This window comes from Varroa destructor, unplaced genomic scaffold (genome assembly GCF_002443255.2).
Source record: "Varroa destructor unplaced genomic scaffold, Vdes_3.0 BEIS01000002.1, whole genome shotgun sequence".
Taxonomy (NCBI): Eukaryota; Metazoa; Arthropoda; class Arachnida; order Mesostigmata; family Varroidae; genus Varroa; species Varroa destructor.
Genome location: NW_019211455.1, coordinates 34,093,292 through 34,114,653, shown reverse-complemented (window position 1 = coordinate 34,114,653; position 21,362 = coordinate 34,093,292). Strand labels below are relative to the sequence as shown.

Below are 21,362 nucleotides of genomic sequence, written 5' to 3'. Positions count from 1 at the left end.
CAAAACGAAAAACTTAATATGTATGTCTCAACTGATTATACAGGTTCTCGTCATCGAAGTGACAAGGTATGCTTAGCATATTGAAAGAGCTATCTATGTCTAAGTTTACTTTAAATGTGGAAGAAATATATGAGAACTGTGGTACTGTGACACAGATCATATAATGGTTATCTGGCCTGTCAAAGTCACATCACGGTTAACTTGGTGCTTATGCAGTAGTTGTCTAATATGTACGATTGTGTTGATCTTAGTGCCTCCAAGTGAACCTATCATCACCGACCAAAATGGCGAAATTCTACCAACGAAAAGTGTTATTGGGCCTTATAATGAGGGTGACAAGCTTATACTTGTTTGTCAAGTTGAAGGAGGTGAGTCTTAATACATTTCAAATACCAACAACGAACTGGCAATATCATTAGAATATGTCCTGGTAGTTGTTTTTCCCTAGAAGGAGAAATAATTCCTTAATAAATTGTTTATTTTTTTCTGAAATGCATTATATGTCTATTCTTCTCTCTAATTAGGAACCAGCAAAACTGCGGTTTAGGTTTTTGTGATGACACATTTCGGATTTCTTCTTAAGACGTTTGCGTGAGAAAAAAGAGTTAATTCTTAAGAATTTTTTTAGCTACTTATTTTCTTAATAAATAAGTATAACTTCAAGATTAAGTGCAAAATAATGTGTTTTTTTTATAGGAAATGTTGAGACTAGAGTCGGCCATACATATTTCCACTGTCTGTGGCAAAATTAAATCTGCACCGATCTATATACCGGTAAAGATCCTACCTACTTCACCTGATCTCGAAGAAGATTATAAGTTTGAGTGCCATGTCTATCGACACGCATAGATGTTTCACCTTGAGAGAAGAAAATGCGTGCATCCTACGCAATTTAATTCAAGAACTGAATATTTTTACCTCTAAGCCAGGTTTATAGCATTTTGTAGTGCGTATCAGATTTTATGTGTGTTACCAGATGTGTAGAAGCCGACCTAGTCTCGAAAATTTCTTCAGAAAGTACACAATTGATTGCTTTTAACTTCAAAACAAGTTTTATTCAGCAAATACAGATTTCGGATTTTTATAAGGTAAGGTATGTGAATGAATACGTCTTTGTATAAAAAGATAAAACACGCGCTTAAGGTTTTTTGGTTACCTTAGCAGCTAAACCATTGATTTTTTTAAAAATGTACTATTTTTTGGCAGACAGAGAGTTCGTGTAGTAATATTCTCAATACTTATTCCAGGGGTCAATCTTAGGCGCAAGGCTAAAATTTAATTTCAAAATCATGTTGTTTTGCCCATTATTATGTCGACGTATGATATAGGTATATAACATATTCTTAGCGGTAGTTTAAGGTATTGATTTGGATTTCAAACATATGTAGATGCTGTATACTCAAGCATATCAGCAGCCTTCAGACGTCATATTTTGATTAGCTTATTTTCATTCATTAATGTTACATCAAGCTCAATGTGAACCATAGTATACGTAACAGTTATTCTGTTCTGCCTGAGACGTTACCCTTGTGCAGTTATTTTGCCTCCTCTGATATGAATTAGAAACCAATGGATAAACACGACAACAGTTCGGTACGTGTTGCGTCAACATCATCGGTTAAACCCGTACCACTCTGACAACATAATCTTTTTCCTAAACAGAAAGTTGAACCCACTTGCATTTATATGTAACGTTCTAAAATATGTGCTTGAATTGTATTGCTAAATTTGATAGGAAATCCGCCTCCTATGGTGACTTGGTGGAGGGAGTCTTATCTTTTGGATGACAACCATAACGTGTCTAACGGGATATCGAAGAACGTGCTTCGGATACCCTCTCTCACGCGAAACGACCTCATGGCTACGTTTACTTGCATGGCATCCAATAACAATATTTCATTTCCTGTCTCAGCCAGTGTTATCATCGACCTTAATTGTAAGTTTTAAGTATTTCATACTTTTGTCTGTGATCTACATTAAGTTCTCTTCATTTTCATTTTTATTAGGTACCTTGTATATAAACAATATGGAATTTTAAAAAAACGAATTTTAACACAAAGTATATATAATACATAACACACAGCTTAGTGCAGAGAAGAATGCGCCATTCTTCATTGCGCTATGCTAGGTGAGTTCAAGGAAGGCGTCTTGGACGTGAGTTTGCATGGTACGGCTTACAAAAGACTGCAACGCACACCGATGTAGTTTTTATTGTATCAGCTGGCAAAATACACATAGTGATTATGGTAGGATGCGTGTAGTCTTAGTGCTACCTTGAGCAGCCGCTCAGGAAAAACAAAACTTCACCCGTTGCAGATTACACAGTTGGGCTGTTTCAAGGTTCTTCTCGATGAGTTGGGTAATACAGAAGGCCATTCGGGCAAGCTTGATATTAAAAGTATGAATCGTCTTATTCAAAGAGAGGAATAACGGTTTCCTTATACCAGTGCTTGCCATCATGGTTTCTCTAAAGCGTTATGTTCTACACTTCCGGTGTCAGAGTAGGTCCTGGAGTAGAATAGATTTAGGCCTAGAAATGCGTTACGTAACATAAGGGCGCAGAATATCACCAGGGAGCATCGATTGCTGCTAGAGGCCTTGTTCTATAGAGTTTTATGGCGTTGGTCCTAAAGGTCTCCGTTACGTACTGCTGCACGCAGGCTAATATCTGAATTTAAGGCGATTTACCCCTCAATCGCAAGATGACCGGCGTAGAGTGGAACAACTTTTCTTGTATACTCATGCTAATCGATACGGCTTGAATAATAGTTCAGAAGTACTAGGAAAAGTAAGCGGCTGACGTTGCCGCCTTGAGCCACTGTTGGAAAGTGTCCAGTTCTGTTACGCAAACTTGTTTCGTAATGGAGTTCTGTTGCAGGATCGCAAACAATAAGCTGGATTAGGGGGGCATTCCTGCCGCTGTAAGCTTGAACAACGTCCATTCTGTCAATGATTTGTCAGTGGCCGTTTTAAACTCGATGAATATAGCATAGATAAACTATTTAGTGTCCATTGTATTCATGGTTGATTCTATTTTGGGCAAGCAGGATATGCCAAGCAGCCTTTGTTGATTTCCCTTACGGATATCGTGTTGTTCTTCCGGATCATATTTCGACCCCCTAAGAGAACAGAAAAACGCGTGAAAAGTATGGCACGTTCTTGCAGCATTTTTTAGTAACTTCCCTTTACGGGTTCGATTAAAAAAACCGCCTTTGCCTTTCGAGTGACAGGAAGGAATGCTTTTAGCGAGTCATGTAGTATTCTTCTGTCATGTATACAATCTTTATAGATAGAAGTCCAGCATGGGACCAACATTACCACATCTTAATGGTGTTCAAGCCTGATTTAATCTGGATCAGCGCCTTGTTGAATCTAAGCTGTTGGAGCGCTGCTGTCATTTTACTGGCTGTGATGTCGGCGGCTATACAATCTTCCTCTGCATTGTCTGTCCCATATCGCACTACAGGCTCATTCGGCACGGCGTTCGTGGAATCGTACATTTATCTAAAATAAGCCAGGAAAATATCTAATCTAATAGGATAGAAAGCGGATCTGGAGCATCGTACATATCTATAAAGTTCTATAGATAAGTCTATAGGTCCCTATAAAAAATATTGCCTCTGGCAAACGAGCAGCTTTCTGAGTAATGATATACTTCATTCGACAGGTCTACGATATTTTTCTAGAGAGACAAAAAGAGGAGTCATAGCTGGATAAACCACGACCTGTAAGCGAGCACCCATCTGGTCGTGCTGGTCACCTCTGCATATATCGCTAAACTATGGGCTGTTGCGATTAGATTTGATCTTAGCAGTTGCATATCAAAGAACTGGCACTGTAATTGTTGACGTTGGGTCGTTCTGGAATAGAAAATAATTTATTAGAACACTCCCGAATTGTTTCTATGCTTGTCAAAGCTGTTTGCCTTAGAACTGCTGTGCCGGAATTCGACAGAGAAATGCGCATAGTTACGGGTAGATGACTTCTAGACAAGGCTCTAACATATAAGAAACTTTGTGATTAACCTAATGGGGTAGATAGGTAGACTGCTCACGACAACTCCGATAGTAGTGAACCCCATTCTATAAGTAAACGTCGGTTCCTTTTTGTGGATTACGAATCAGCTCCCAGAGTTTGCTAAGGTGTTAGTCAGCATTTTCATTGGAGTCTTATTTAATCTTAAGTTGAACGATTGTTGGCAAGCTGTTACACAAGGCATTAAAACATTAAAACCTATTTATTAGTACTGCTGATTATTTGGTAGGGTTTAGTCAAACGTATTCTGCTATTAGACTAAACCTTTGACAAATCTCACATCGCTCAGACTCATCATGACGTGCCCTAGGTCTGCTATGTTTCCTTCTGCTTCCTGATTGCTAGTAAAAAACATGGACGTCGAATGGCGCATTGGTCTAGGTTTAACATAGGACTAGTATTGGTACGCCTTAGAAAACGAATATGGAATGAAGCCCAGGGAAGGGATTGCTTCACAGTTCCATAGTACAACATAGTGCTTTCAAGGCGTTCTTGGGATGCTCACTGACTTGGATTGCTGAGTTGACCACAAAGCATCTAAGAGGTGTTTGAGTGTTAGTTATCTCTTAGTGATGCTTCGTACTTATTTATGTCCACCTGTCATTTTGCTCTAAATACAACTCAAACAGGGTGTTCCGTTCCTTCCTAGTCTTTGCCAAAGCTGTTAAATCGATCGGCACCTCTGTTAAACAAAGTCAACTTGGTAAAACTACACATCATTACAGGGAGTCATGATTTTTTGATCTATTATACGAAACGTTAAAAATTATTTCATCCAGTTAATGCACTTCGTGCAAAATGCTATTTGTATACTTTTATTTGAAATGCTTAGTAGATGAGGCCATAAATTTGGAGTAGCACTTGAATGTTAGGCGAAGCTGTCAAGTCAACTGCAACAGTTCATTACTAGTGGGCTTCTAAATTCTAACATCGTTGAACAGGCTTTAGCACTAAATCGTCTTCGGATAGTGCGAAACAAAAGATTTTGCAGGAAGTGTTCCCAGAACTTCTCAGATACTGTGGAGAGATTAGCGAGTGAATGTGTTATAGTAGAGACGCGTGGACATAACCGTGAGCCTAAGTTTGATACCTTTGGTGATAACCACCATAAGCGAAACTATAGGTTCGTTTTGTTAACATCGGGTCGAAGGCAGCGTTAACAGGTCATTCTAGGAAACAGTTCTGCAGTGCGTGGAAGTAACCTTATCGGTTTATTACTACGCGACAAATGACTGATAGAATATTTAAATACTACTATTCATTTTCCATCCACAACACCTTATGGTTAAAAGAGACTCTCAAGGAGTGAAGTACTTTCAGTTAAAGCGCGGATGGCTGCGTCGTACGAGTGGACTATTTTTTGAGATGCCAGGGAACGTTAAAGACAGGATGTCTTCACTAAACACTGAGAAATATTATCCAGCTATTTTGAGTCATATGGAATTGGTCATACAAATAAAATCATTATCTTTATGTAAATAAGTTGCGACTGTACATGTTTGCATAATCTTGTTTGTAATAGTTAAAACGAATTAAACATAAAATCAAATTGTTTGATCACCTATTTATTCTATTCCCTAACACATTCCAGTTTTTTCAGTTTTCAATAAAACGATTTTCCAAGATTGTAGAGACAACGATGAAATGTGTGATAAAAACTGTTTTCTCTTGGCAAATGAACACACTTTTTCCAGGTTTCATCGTGTTGGAAGACCTCTGCAAAAGGTGTATGGAACTAAATTGAAGCTGCTGAAGTATAAATGAAAATCCCTCCTAAGATTTAATTGAAACAAAAATATCACCATCGTCTTGACTTAGATCTTCTAAGGTTGCTTGTTTTTATGCAGACAGGCCGTGTTGAAATCACACATATCAGTTTAATTGTATCTAAAAGGCTTTGTAAGGTTCTTATAATGAGGATTCTTAAGATCTACAATAATGCATTTGTAATGGAGTAATCGGAGCAAAATGCCTGTTTTTAAAAGAAAAGCTATAATCCTTAAAGTAGGTGGTATTTTATGACTATTTGAAGTCAGGCTGGCTGGATACAAGATCGTAAATATTCCACGATAGATCACATCACTCATAGAAAAGTTTGGTTTCAAATGGCACGAGCACATCTAGACAATACAAATAAGCAATATTCATCCTCAAAACTCTTCTCCCTTATAACCCAAAAAAACCTACTCCACGTAGCCAAATAATCAAAGTGGCCATAAAGAAATTTGCTCCTAGTCTGTTTTCAAAAATGTAGTGGGCCATGTGAACCTACAAAAGAAGAACGTTAAGTACAATTTTATTCCTGCGAAAATCCTTTTATCTGAAAAGTGCTAAATTTTAGAACGCCGGTAGTTCGATTGTGTTTACTCTAGAGTCAATATCCAGTAGTTCTTGCTTCATCTAAGCCTATTTCACACTACAACATTTTGCTATTTATTAGCTCGGATGCCCATCCAAGGAGTAATCATTATTCTATGATTCTATAGCTAGACTAATACAAATAAAAAGCACTTTAGTTACAACTACAGCGCTTTCTACAGTTGTACACTCTATCGAATAAAGGGCTTTCTTAAAAAAAAGATGAGGTTACTGTTGAAAAAGTATAAAGCGAATCACTCTAATTAAAATTCATCAACTCAAATAATGAGCGGAATGTCGGGGGAAAACACAGAGAAGACATTTTTAAAAAAACTGCATCATAGTTGATTATTAGATAAGATAGGACGGCTAAAACAAGTATTTTATTGCCACAAGGTTTGTAGGGAAACCCTTGAAGATTTAATGAGGATCAAGCGAAGTTAGTTGCACGGACTCGAACTGACGTGCAGGTTAAAGTCTTTGTAGCAAGCATTATCAGGATAGCAGGGTTAGCGCCATTAACGGGTCTTATAACGGCGATTCACGTGAAGCCTCATGCTTAGTGAATCAATATGGTATTATACGCCGGAAATTCTTTATAGTAACCTTGAGAGGGCATTATTATATACGTGGATGTCCTTTGCTATCAGTGCCGACAGGGAGTATACTGTATATAGATTTGTGTCCTGGATATCAAGCAAAGAGAAAGGAGCTCCTGTATCGCCACTACCTGAGTCGAAGACGAAACATGTGCCTTTTGCTATTTTCCAAAGTCATGCAGCTTTGAAGCCGTATATTAACGCACACCAATTTATCGAGTGACCGTTAGCCGTAGCTGATAGCTGCATAGTGGACAACCTGGAAGGTTAAGTGGTTTGTACTCAAAAAAGGAATGATCTGTTATTCCAGATTGAAAAGATTGCTCTCTGTGCTGTCGGCCAAAACTTCGCCGATTTCGATATATTATATAAGGTACGTTAAACTGTCTAACGTCGTTCGCAGAGTACATGCCCTGTAACTCACTAAGAAAGGGATATCAGCTCAAGCCTAAGAAACCATGTTCAGATGTGGTGATTGCTCTTAATTATTCAATAAACACATTATATAATACCCCATCGTACGGAGATTCATGTATCCGTTATCTTGCTGAACTGACATAGTAAGATTCTATGAATCTCCTTAATCATGGTTTGTGTCGGGTGACTCTGTTCACGCAACTTCAACGACGGCGTTAGGTTGGTGAAACTACAACTCTTGTTCACCAGTTTTTGAAACGAGAAAATTTACCAACGACAAGAATGAGTTCGAGAACTTGAGATTTCCATGGGGTCCAGTCAGTCGAGAGATCTTACTTCCGTCTTTGATTCATGTATTACTTCTTTAATACATTGTATTCTGTTTGTTACTTTTAGCTACTTTTAGCGTTTGTTTACATATTTCAACATTTATCAATTTCGAAAGGTGTTTAGTGTTTTTCAAATAAATATTTTTGATTTTTCTACGAACCGTGTCTGTCAGTTAATAATTTATTAATCAGTTTTTAATCTCATATCTACTTTAAGTGGTTATAGAATATAGCCACGGTTGTTATCTTCATGAATGGCTTATTTATGGAGCGACTAAATCAGCGCATTTGAAAGTATAGTTCATCTACTTAAAAGCCCAAACTCGGAAAGAGAATTCGTAACCTGAATTAAACGTGTACACCATGCCTGTAGAGTAAGACTTTGAACGGTATGTTACGCTTAATAGTTAAGTAATATGTATGTTGTTTGATGATAGTCACAAAGCGGCAAATTAGGGACGTGAAGAAAAAAAAAAGGTGAGATCTTCTTCACCAACACAGTACATATGTAAATGATATGGTTTTTTATTTTAAAAAAGTTGCACTTGTGACAGTAATCATTCCTTTACTTTTATGATCTCGCCTAGAAATGTATATTGTATAATGGCGACGGTTTCATGTCTAAGAGTAACGATTTGAGCAGAGATTCAGTCAGTATGTTTGCTGTAGCTCTCTCTTTTCGAGTAGCTTAGACCGGACGCTCATCTTATGAAGTTATCTGTGGTTATTATTTGAAATAAAGATAGAATCGTCTATATTTGATCATAAGAAAAATCTACATTTCTAACATTTGATTCATGAACTTCTAAGCCTTTTTGTGAAAGTTATTTTTGGGACCAACGAACAACAGACGTACGAAATGCGGTTCGAGCGTCGTGATCGTGTATCAGAAAGTTACGGACTCCTATGTGTGGATTAACGATACGAGTGATTAGTGTGATCTAAACTACGCGTATTTAAGTCAGTTTCGATTGCATCGCTTATGAACAGGTTGACGATAGCGATAGCGGCAGAAGTAGACTGGACCAAGCATTTCTTGTACACGTTGGTTCCTGTTCGGCTTTCAGCTGGTTAGCATTTCCGAGCTAAACAATTCGTTATTTGAACCTTTTCCACCGTAGCTCGACAGAACCAAGACCAACGCTGTCCACATCAACTGATCTGGAAACAGGGCTACTGGCGTTTACCTATCAGCGGAATCCGAGGGAAGACCAAAAGAGCATTTCCAAGAAATGTGAGTCGAGTGTCCGGTGTAGCTTGTTCTTCTTGCATATTTCGTAGGCCGCGTTTGAGGGAGTTTACAAGCCACCTAATTTGCCCATTAGAAAATTCATCCAAATAACATCGATCACAACAGCACGAGAACGTATCAAAAGGACAAATCGTTTCCAAGCGAAGCCACCGCTAAAGAACCACTGATAGGCAGTACCAAGCTCAACAGTTTGGCTAGGGTTCTGACAGTATTGACGATTGGAAGGCCGACTCGGCTTTACTACGCAACACCTTGAACCACCGTAGCCGTTCGCGAACACGGTTGGGGAGCTTCTAGAGAGGCCGGACCTCGAAGAGAAGTTGAAAATTACACAGTGAAATCGTGAAAGGGGTGCAACTCTAGCGCTCCTCCTCTCTCAAGGGCTCGACCATATAGATATCGTCATGCAAACGGAAACTTGCGTAATTAGCTTTTTCTATGTTACCGCGTTCCTATTCTGTGTACTGTTCTGCACTGAAGTGCAAAGAACTAAACCACCCTAGTGGAGGTATCTCCGTTTACAATAATCATAAGATAGACGATCTCATGTCATTGCTAGTGTAAAATGATGTCGTTGTTTTACGTGTCCTGTGATTGAGTCTCTTAGCAGCTTACGTTGGGCCGGCTGATTCGCTATGAACGTACACACTAGTGAAGAAACTTATCAGAGGACCTGTCCTGTTATTCCTCTTTTCTTTTGGTCATTGTCGCTAACTTTAACGCCTGCTTGGACCAGCCGAACTCAAACCATATTACGGCTATAGGGTAAAGTTTTAGAGTGAAATCCTTCCCTGTCAGAAAGCGCAAACATCAGTGCTTACATACCGATGGCGACAGACCTTACTGTTCAAGTTGCACCTGTTGTCAAAGACCAAGCTTTGTCGCAGTGTAAACAACGTCTATATGTAGGTAAGTTCCTGGAACGCACCCACAAGGATTCTTTGTACTTGACGTGGCCGAAACTTAAGCTCAATATTTGGTTGAAATTCTCCAAAGTACAGTACAGCTCCTTCGTCCTTCGCCTTCTTAAGCATAGTATTTGTAACCTTGCCCGAAGTGCCCAGATGATTTTCAGGCCTACAGTCGAGCAACAGTCTAATTTTTATTTTTTAATTTCTGCTTTCGAGACGATTTATACAAAAATGTATACACCACAAATGCAAGACTACCCTGAATGACTGGAAACCCGTTTGAGCGCCGGTACAGAACTCCAGCCATTCAAGTGACTAACGCATCCTGACAACTTAATTAGCTCCTTGACCCTCATAGATTATTTTTCGGAAAAATTTCCACCAAAAGTTATGGTACCACGCGTTGTACCATTTTCTGTCGTAATTTAGGAAGAAGCGATTTCGGTGCAACGCGATATACTTTAATAATATTTTATTGTGTGGGAACTGATGCAAGGTCTTAAAAGCCTAAGCAACAAGAAAGCCGACGGTTTAGATAGGGCCTGCAACGAGCATCTCAGATGCACTGTTAAATGGAGTATGTAAAAATATATTCAATACATTTTGCCATACTTTTAACTCAGTGGAGAGATGCCACTGTGTCAGTGATCCCTGAAGGAAAAGGCAACTCAACAACCTTTAATATAAAAGGGGATTAGCAACAAAAAGCTGTTGTTATAAGCTCCTTTCCTTTTTTCTGCTATTTACTACCTAAAAAGTTTAAGCAACCAACGCAGTAGCACGGATTGTGTCACCTATGAATGTGCTTAACCTACTCACTACGATTCTACAGCAGAACAGAATAACCATTGATGACGAAGTTGCAGAACTTCCGCCTTTCACATAAACAACTGGCTTGAGACAACCTTAACCTACGTTTATTCTCAATATTGCTGAAGGGCCGTCCTGATCATATAAAAAGACGAAAAAGTTAGTTGAGGTCATATTATATGCAGACGACTTAAAGATATACTGGTCGTACAGGTTTAAGTGCAGCAAGCCCCAGCCTGGCCCACGTGGCATTTACAGACCTAACCTGACCAAGACAGAGACGATGAAATTTAGAAGGAGAGGCAGGACAGCGGTTATTAGCACTTTGTCTCGTCTGGTCGCCTCTGGTTTAGGTTAATCGGTTTTCATACTTAGAGTCGCACTTTTTCACAAACGGCAAAAGTTTCATTGCTCGTGTCACTGAAAGGTTCAAGAAAACAGTATTTGTCTCAGGGGCGATCAAATCGCCTTATCGATTACCGCTTTCAACCGTTGTTAGCTTGTTTGGCCCCAAAGTAGCCCCGATCGCATTTATGAGATGCGAGTCAGTCAGAAAAATCTTACTAACCTCGAACATCTAAATACTGTCAAAGTTCCTTTCGCCACACAAGCGCTGAGACTAGACATAAGAATCCGAAATCGCCTCGCATATTTCCTAGCCGGATTGTCATTGCCGTCCGAAAGCATACATCATCGCTTCGAGCTCTTAGCAACGGAGTTTTCGAGACCTTACTTTGGAATTATGGGAAAAAATTCGCGGAAATTAATGAATTTTTTTTGCGTCTGGTGCAATGGGGAACAACACGTGGAAAAGGGCAAACCGGCTAAACACACAAGGCGTCATTTGTTTTGTTGTGCATATTATCCACCGTAGATTCTGCATGAAACAAAATTTCCTTAAACCTGACGATCCATGTAGGGGCTCCAAATGCGGAAGAAATGGTGATAGGTCGTATCACTCGTAGTCCTTCAGTACATTTTTAGGATATCTACGAAGTTTTTCAAATTAGTTTAAGAAGATTCATATAGCCGATATGATGTAAAGTGTTTGAAATGGTTCTATATACTTATATTTGTATATATACGAATATTATGTTATTAATCTGGACACATGCAATTTTTGACCACTACCACCAAAAATGAATAAATAAAATTTGATGTGTTAATTTGCTCATTCAATTGAGCATGAATTTGGATGTACATTGGGCTTCTTGATTTGAGACCAACGCCCCTGAATTACCGTAATGACCAAACTGTCCCCGGAAAATGAGGACATTTTCAACACTCTGATATGCAAAATGACGATGCGAGCATTCTGCAGCAACCATTACTGAATGTTAAAAAGGTAGCGGAACAGACCATTCATGTAAGAATGAAGAACCAGCTTCGATGCTGTGCTAGTTGAACCGGACGAGAGGAAAGGAATCTACGAAATTTAGGTAATCAGAAGCAAATAACCGTGATAACTTTGCCTTCAGGTCTTACATCGATTTATCGCTATGCGGTTACGGGAAGTGACTGAACCATACTGAACAGTCGGATCAATAATTATACTAACGAAAATCATACCTGAGTAGGTTAGTGGGTGATATAGTTTTTTAGACGAGAACATGACCCCATTCGCGAAGATTGTTACGAGCGGGCAGGGTAGATCGTTCATATTGATTTCCGATTTGCGAATACTGACAGCGAAAATCTTGAATGCAGAGTGGGTTTTTGAGAACCATCGGAAAATTTATGAACGTTTATTGCGCCGATGTTTATACTACTGCAACTACTACGCAATAATAATAAGCAGCTTCGGGTCGCACTGAATGAATGAACAGCCGCCCGAGGAAGCTCACGCATGCACGAAATGAACATTCAGTGACGGTTGAGTAGCTTCTTGATATTTTTGGGTCATGGCATATTGGTAATCGCTCCAGCTTTGTCAAAATTTAAGTGATGACCGTCTTTATCATGGACGACGCTTAAATACTTTTAACTTGCATATGCACATTTTTCCAAATTCAAGCAGAGTTCGTACCTAGCTATCCGTTCTGACAACGTTAGTACGAGTGCTAACATACAGTGTGTCGTCTAAATAGGCGGTGGTGCCCGATAGTCCTGCAATTAATAAAAAACGGTTTGCTAGAAAATACCCAGTGCAAGGATAGCTTGCTACAGCAATACAGGTCTTTTGGATTGTTGATTCTCAACAGGTTCCGGAAATCCTTTCCAACCTTAGTTTGCGAATACTTCTCACGTAAAAAGGACAATATTTGCATTGCAATTGTCTTTTTCATAAAAATGAATTTCTAACTTGAATTGGAGTTCTAATTATGTAAGCTGCTGTAAGACTACGTATTGGACGACATACTATGAAGCTTTGTTGTAAGAATAAGCAAATGGATGACTATATAGGGTGATAATGAGTTGCTCTACGTACAATTAATACAGAAAAGAACTAGATGTGTTTATAGTTATTTATGTACAAAAAAGAACAGCAATAATTTAGTGTGTTTATTATTTTATAATAACAGCCTCAGATCACTGGTTATTTCGTCATATAAGGGTCTATTCATGCCAGAAAACTTGACAAAAATGATAAACGAATTACTCATATGTCAATGTTACGCGTGTATATGCTTATGTCATGTAGTCTAGCGCCTGTATTTTTACTTCTGACATCGAAACGAAACTCTCTTTTTGATGCCCTTCTCTCGCTTCATCTTTCCATGATAGATGGACTGCTTAGGCATTCTATGCTGATAGTAATTGCGTGAATTGTTTTTTGAACGCCCCACACGAGTTTTATCTGTCCTGGACTCAGCTCGTGGGAATCTTCACTTTGCTTCTTCATTTACAAACTCGTGACACATGCTTCAAATAGTCTTATACTGAGTCAAATATAAACCCATTGTCCGTGCCGGTTTGCTCAAAGCTTCCGTAGTTACAGTAACTTGCACTTCCATTTTAAGTCTTGGACTATGGTGGGCTCCTCTGTGACGTATTTCCCAAACCTTTTTTAATAATAATGCATGATTTGAAAGTTGAGTAAAATTTTTGATCTGCTTAGTAATCGTGAACAAACGATTTAGCTATTTATGTTTCGAAAACGGCACCTCGAAAAGGAAAGCTACGGTGTCATGATCTGTATTAATCGTATGAACCTAAGTACTCTACTTGATTATTTTGTAAGCAGGGTGAACAGTTCCGCTCTATCTCTCAATTTTACAGCCCTGGGTTGTCCAAGACAAGGGGATGTAAGTCAAAGACTTGGAGACAATGGGATCCGTTAAAAGCTAACCTTAACACCACGTCTCCCGAAGTTGGCGAAAAGAACGGTCAGTGAGGCGATTGGAAATGCGGCATCCGTTGTGAGTGCAGACCTATTGGAGACATTTATAGTTCAGCTGTTAACTAGATTTTTAAGGGAAGGAACACCACACCCAGCCAAATATATTATAGCACTAGGCGCTGTCTCGAAAGGTAGGCGAGAGCCTTTCTTATCTTTCCCAGATAGTTCCCAGATAGGCTCGAGTTCGCACTATGAAGAATTTTTAAAGGGCGTCAAGTGGTTTATCAACCAGATAGTTTTGAAGGACAGCTCTCAAAGCCTACATGACCAGTTTTCCTGTTCTTTCAACTACCGCAAATAAGAGCTCTGTGGAGCTACGGTCGACATTGGCAACTGGCTTTACCAAGGTCGGGATCGGCTTGGTTCAAAGGGGAACCAAACAGCTGCAATAACTGACAACACCTGAAAATCAGGTGTTCCACATAAAAGTTCAGAATACTGTGCATGAGCATAGCACGTACTGGCGGGATCGTTTCTAAAGCGAAACATTCTACGGTGGTTGCTGCCGATTTGTGCAGCTGTGGGGTTGAGGATGTCGAAAGAGTGCATGGGATATGCAAATATCAGGGTACTCGAGAGGGGTACTCGGGTACTTTCGTGTTGGTTCTAGAATGTACTGGTTGGTTAAAAAAAATGGTAGATCCATGTGGCTGGAGGTATGCAGAGCTTGATATCTATGTACAAGATATAAAAAAGCTGAGGCATTTGTGACAGCGAAAATGAGTCCAACAACCAAAAACGAAAACTCTGTGTAGAAGACATGTGAAGTAAGATTTCGTGGATTTTGCGCAATACAAGTGATCAGATAACCACATCATAAGAGATCTGGCCCGCATGTCGCAGAGTAATACAAACCATGTTAAGACGCATGTGTGCATTACGATGCATCTCAGTAATATGTTGATTCTTAGGCATGTCTGTCACTCCTGAATTAGAACACAGCACTGCTGCTCGAATAAATCGCATTTCTGCAAAGGGTCGTGCTATAACAGTAAAATATAAAGAGTGTTAAATTTAAACAAAATTAAAAAAATGAAGTATGAAGTGCACCACAAACAGGGTGTGCATACGCATATTTTTAAATACGTCTCTCAGGTACGAGTCCTGAGCAATCCTTTTGCATCAGGAAAAAATGAGATAGCTAAACGTGATATGTGTGTCTTTGAGCTTATATTAAATAATATCTACCTAAAATATGTACATGAAATGTGTTGTTGTTGTTGTCCTAATGAATAAGTTGTTTCTCCCAATTGTTTCTTCTACTATTACGTATCGTTAAATTTATCGCCCGTCGTAGTTCGTCCTTTATCTGTATGGATCGAAGGAGAGCAGCGTCCACTTTCAGCTGGGAAAGCGGTTACATTGGAATGTCGATCTTCCGGCTCACGACCACCAGCTCTTATTGAATGGTGGAAAGGCGGGATTCGTATGAATTCTACGTCACACAATGACACTAGTGTCCTAACATTTGTGCCCACTGCCGAGGACTCTGGGAAGCATCTATCATGCCGAGCAGAAAACTCATTCATAAGCAACAGCCGGATTGAAGATGGATGGAAAATTGAAGTGTACTGTAAGTATTAGTTGATATGTTATGACCGGAATGGAATGAATTTTTTTTTACCAAAGTTGAGCAATAACAAATAGAGCAGATGAAAACATGGCGAATTGAGCTTTAAATCGAAATCCGAAAACGAAATCGTTAATGTTAGCTGATGTGAATATTATTTTTTAATAGAATTTACTATCGCCACATTTATATTATAGAAAAATATAATAAAAAAACGGACAAGATTAAAACAATACATACTTAACGTATGCCAAAAAGTTAATCGCCGATCTATTGTATTTTTTATAACTGTACTTATTTTACAACAGGAAGGTCAATGGCTTGGGGTGACCCGGATCGGGTCTGAACTATTTAAAATAAAATTTCGGGGGGTTTTAATGTGTGATAGCATTACGTCAAAAAAAGTCTGAGCCTCCTGGACGACAACAAGTTTTCGTTGAGTAGACCCTTAAATTTCCGTTTTTCACCCGTTTGAACTTATGTTGCCTACTTCAGATATTCCTATTCTTACTCTTCGTTTGGGAAGCAAGCTCAGGCACCAACACATCCAAGAGGGCAACGACGTGTTCTTTGAATGCGACATTCGAGCTAACCCGTTAGTCAATGATATTGGCTGGCGTTTTGAAGGTAGGAATTTCTTTTCTGTTTCCTAAGTTGCATCCCCGTAAAGAATTTTGCCCCCTTCAGCAATATATAATTCTCGTTTTACAGTTCTAGACATAGGATGATTAAAGAATTTTGTAAACATATTAGGAAGTTTTTCATCTTTAATAGTAAACCATTCATCCCTAGCAATATTCTGTGCTTGTTTTTCTGCAAGAGAGCAGATTTCGTAACACGCCGCCGAAATAGCCGGTGGTGTTTTTTTCATCATCAAAAATTCATAGAAAGATAATGTTCTTCTTTACGTTTACCATTATTCAGTAACGCATATTCCATGGATACGCTCCTAAAGGTTTACAAACATCAAGAGTTATTTGAGCGTAAGATTTTCACAAGGTTCATTTTACTCAAGAACTCAATACAACATTATTGATTATAGTAAAAGTGTTTTCTGCAAAGACTTCCAAATATAATCGTATCTGAATCAGTGATTACCTATAGGATATTAATAGGATGAATAGGCATATTCATTCAACACGAAATATTATTATATAAATCCATATCGGTAATAATAAGTGCTTACAAGTGTGGCCTACGTCTACAGGAAAAGAAGTTAACACTAATACGTCAGCAGGGGTGATCGTGAGCAATCAAAGCCTCGTTCTTCAAAAAGTGGATTTGCGCAATCGGGGAAGGTATACCTGTACAGCGGCTAATGCTCAAGGTATTGGAGAGAGCAATGCCGTCGTGCTAAAAGTTCGATGTAAGTTTCTATTTTCGTTCATCACAATGTGAATATGCGGGTCTTCCTTATGTACAGCAAAATAACTTACAGACCTTTTATTAGCCGTCCATATTCGCTTATAGTTGGAACATATAAGGAACATTACTTTGATACGTTCATGTAGCCTTGCACACTCAGATAAAATTTTAACAAACAAAGAATAACATAATTTTGAAACATGTAAAAAGTTCACATAGTATACTGATTATATGGTCTTCAAAAAATAATCGTCCGTGGGATTGGAAAGCATTTACTTTTATTTTCTTCATAAAATGTTTTTATTTATTGAATTTGCACTAGTCTATTTTTAGTATTTTCTCCTTTACGTAGGAACAACAGCGCCACACCAACGTCAGTCGAAACTAACCACTAAGTTTCCAAATATTTCCAAAGTAATTTATTCACTTGAAATACTCTAGCATTATAAATAAGATACTCCGAAATTATGATAGGTTTAACACCAGCATGGTACGGCCTCGTGATTGCTTTATATTTGCATTTTTTCAAAATGCCTGGAACATTCTATCACCCATCATATTTTTGCTAATCAGATGTACTTCATTACCACTTACTTTTGCGCGAATCTTTAAGTGTATAAATGGGAAACATCACGTAATTTTTGCATTTTTTTCTGTGGCAGGATTTATGCGCACAAATATACTTCTAGCGTTGGATGTATTACTTAGGCTTTCTCTGTTCTGTGGCAAAGGCTTACGCACGCGTCTTCTCCACTTAGAGAGCGCTCACAGTTTACCACCTATTGTAGTACATTATATGTACTATTAGATATCTTTTGATGCGTTTATTGGAATTACTGAGCTGTTGTTTCTTTCTTAGCACTTTTTCCTTCTATGCGGTAATAGAATATTTGTATTGCAGTAAATATTGGGTGACGTTTAAAGTGTTTATGCGTGATATATTTTTTTATATTCCTGGGGGTTCGTGTACGTACCATGGTAATGGATTTTGTGTGCGAGTAATTTTGTTTTTCTAAGGCTATAATTAATTCAGTAAATATTCTAGTTAGCTGTTCAGAGGTAAGTACTGCTACGAACTTTCGAACTGTTCTTCTATGTGTTGCAATGATCCGCTTTGATCATACTCAAATTTTGTGGGAAACCAAAAAATATACTTGTTTCAATCAATAAGTGTCCAGTTTTTTAGTTTTGTCTAACAATTTTCTAGGAAGTCTTGTTTATCGGGCTGCTAGCCTACTAACTAGATTAATGTATTGTGGGTTCGGAAACAGTGTAGTCAGGTTGCCAGGTTGGTTCGCCGAATGCTAAAGTACATTGTAAATTGATGCTACTATTTATCTCGGGGTAGCCACCATAATTCACCTGATGCAGTTCTCGTAATATCTCTAAAGGTTTTCGAATCTTCCAAATTCTCCATATTCTGGGAAATATTAGACTGTGTAAGGCCACTTTGAAGTTGAATTACCCTTAAATGAGACTAGAACGATGACTTAGTATGCGTTTCAGGTCTTTTACTTCATTTTCTACACACTTGTCCCAGTGTTTTTGGACGGCTATATATCTACCATTCTCATTCCTATATGAAATTCCTCTATCTATGGCTTTTTAAACTGAATCGATAGCAAGATATGCTTGGCCACTAGTTGCCTGTATAGAGAGCTTTATACTTACATGGACTTAGATCGAGTGAACAAGCAGATCGAAGAAAACGACGCATATTCCTCTACCCAGTACAATTAAGGCATGGTGAATAGGTCTGGCTTTGTCATCAAGTAACCAGGCTATGTGTTTTTCACTGCCATGAGTTTCTTGAGGAATTTGAAATAGTGCCAGCTGTCATTGCGTTGTTTTCGGCGAATATCTCATAGTATCAAACGTCCCTAATGCTCATTGCTAGTAGTATGCTTACTTACGCGACTACTATAGGAACTATTTCTCTTTAGAGCGACGTCATTCCCTCACTTTGTTTTTCTTCGACTTGTGGTAAAGACCGAACCATGTTTCCTTAAGGTGACCGCATGCTCCAAACATACTTTTCTTTGAGTTCTACAAAATCGCACGTAAAATACACCATATTCAATCCATGGAGAATGATTTTTTACTCAGTTTCCTTACTTTTAGCATTTTAATTTGAATTCTGTAACACGCTGAATATGTAATACCAGTATTGACCGACAAAACCCTTATACTTCAAACTCTGCTTCCGTGAAAAGGCCCTTCGATTGCGGAAATGCGTTCTTGTGTTTCGGATCCGCTTTTCTCCTCTCTGGTCTTCAGCATTCCAGTCTCCAATATGGAAACGTTCTCATAATTCACGTAGCGTCAGCTTAAAGCCTCCTCTAATATCTTCACCAACCTTTGATGACTTTACACAGATTGTATGGCCTTCGAGAAAAAAAAATTTCAGTTAGCGTTCATCTTCAAGACAAAGAGATGTATTTCGTTTTCAGCTAATTTATCTTTAAACTCAATCGGTTTTCACTCATATTTTCTGTAAACCTGTAGTATATACCAGCCGACTTTGTGTATTAGCCGACACGTAATTATCTAATTTCCACTGGATTCAGCTATAATAGCCTAACAGTGTTTTTAGTACAACTGGAACATTACGCTGCATATGGCTTTCTTCCGCTGTCAGATTAGCCGTTTTGTTCATTTCTTCCAGGCATCAAAGTGCTCTTGCAATTCAGATCTTAACTCGCTCATACGTTTCTGCTAGGTCAATAATGCAGGCAATGTGATATTCAAATATTTTGCTTGATTTGCATTCTTAGTTGTGAGGCAGTCACACGAATGTATTGATCGTTTTTCTAAAGTTTAGTTTTTTGTCTTTCTACGAACCTGTTCATTTTATGACAGGACATCGTATTTTTTTTTATCTGTTCAAATGTCTCTTGACTTGTAAACAGGTTATTAATGTATGTCGCGTTATTGATGTTGCACTTTCTTGAGGAGCGCCCTAACCAAGACGGCATATTTTTAACATTTTCCTCTTTAATATTTTTTTTTATCAAGATATAATTCGAGAACCCACAGGGCTGCGCCACAAACCCTTATTCTGTCAAATTCGTTGAGGAACCATCTTTTTAGCATTGCGTTAAAAACATGTAAATCTGAAAAAACGACAACTGCAATTGCAGTTTTCTTTGCAGGTTCTGAAATTTTCGGTTATTGGAAGAACTGCTTTTGTAATGTCTAAATTGTTATACTATCAGACGCTTGATAAATTTGTTGATGATGGTTAGGCAGGAAATAAGTTGGTACTGTAAGTGATTTTCAAGCCGACCGTGCGCACTTCACAGTATTATCCGAAAGGAATACCAGAGCCGAACAGTAAGGCACCTCAGGCAAAGACTTCCGCAAAAAAATGTTTGAAGGCTGCCGCTTTTTGTACGTCATGCTGTGATCTAGCCCCTAGTGAAAATGAGCTTTCGCAGATATCGTGCAATTTTTCCGTATACGAATACGTTTTTTAATGGTATTGATGGCTCGTTACTCCAACGAGACGCTTTCCCGTTTTTAAGCTTTTAATAAGAATTTTTAGCTTTTCTAGATTTGGATCAACAAATCAGTTTTCTCAGCTCCTAGTGAATAATTAGATATTAGGTTTTCATGTTTGATCCACGCTTATTATATCTGCAGGACTTTTCTTCGGTGGCTGAGAAATAACAGTAACACTGCATTGCTTTTGCTGTAACTAATTCGATTACAATATAATGACATAGTTTGGTTTTTAACTTCACGTGCAGCACGTATAAAGTGCCTTTCGAATTGAGAGGATGCGGCAAAAGTCAATTGACAATTTGAATCTTTAGTTTACATCGGGGGTGTACATTTTACACGCATGGCAAAGTAGTAGATGCTGTAAATACGTAAGTAAAAAAAAGAAACTGTCTAAAAACAATTTGAAAAAAAAGGGTTTTGCTCCACCCTGTACATATATACATTTACCAAAATCGTATAATTTCCTCAACTTCGTTTCTGTGCTATCCATGTTTGTTATAGCAGACAAATAATCAGTGTACTAATGACGCAGTCCAGTTTTCGTTTCCTGGATTCTGGTATATTTTTAAATATCCAAGGTTTTAATGTTATGTATTCTACAGCTAGATGCCTTCCACAACTTCTTACTTTATAATTGATGTTGCTGTCACAGTCCTTTTCTCCCAAAAGATTCGTCATATAGCTATTAAATTTAATAATAGTATTTTATTTTCCTTATTATTTATTCATATTTCATTACACAAATTGTGTGCCAGTCCGGAAAAGCCTGGACATCATAAGGGACGTATCGCCTCTTCTCAGTTTTTACAAGCAAAACAAGTATTTTCTTAGCGCAAAATAGCAGAGATTTAGGGGATTCATAAAGCATGGAT

General features: G+C 38.4%; 1 protein-coding gene across 5 annotated transcripts in view; it reads left to right on the top strand.

Annotated features, from left to right (window-relative positions):
• LOC111244526 (protein turtle-like) overlaps positions 1-21,362 on the top strand; it is a 51,307-nt gene that overhangs the window by 12,743 nt on the left and 17,202 nt on the right. For all 5 annotated transcript variants that reach the window (XM_086979771.1, XM_086979769.1, XM_086979770.1 and 2 more), the window contains exons 3-7: positions 252-368; positions 1,736-1,936; positions 15,349-15,624; positions 16,117-16,248; positions 16,829-16,987. In XM_086979771.1, the coding sequence (XP_086835897.1) occupies positions 252-368; positions 1,736-1,936; positions 15,349-15,624; positions 16,117-16,248; positions 16,829-16,987 (885 nt within the window). The remainder of the gene's footprint in view (positions 1-251; positions 369-1,735; positions 1,937-15,348; positions 15,625-16,116; positions 16,249-16,828; positions 16,988-21,362) is intronic.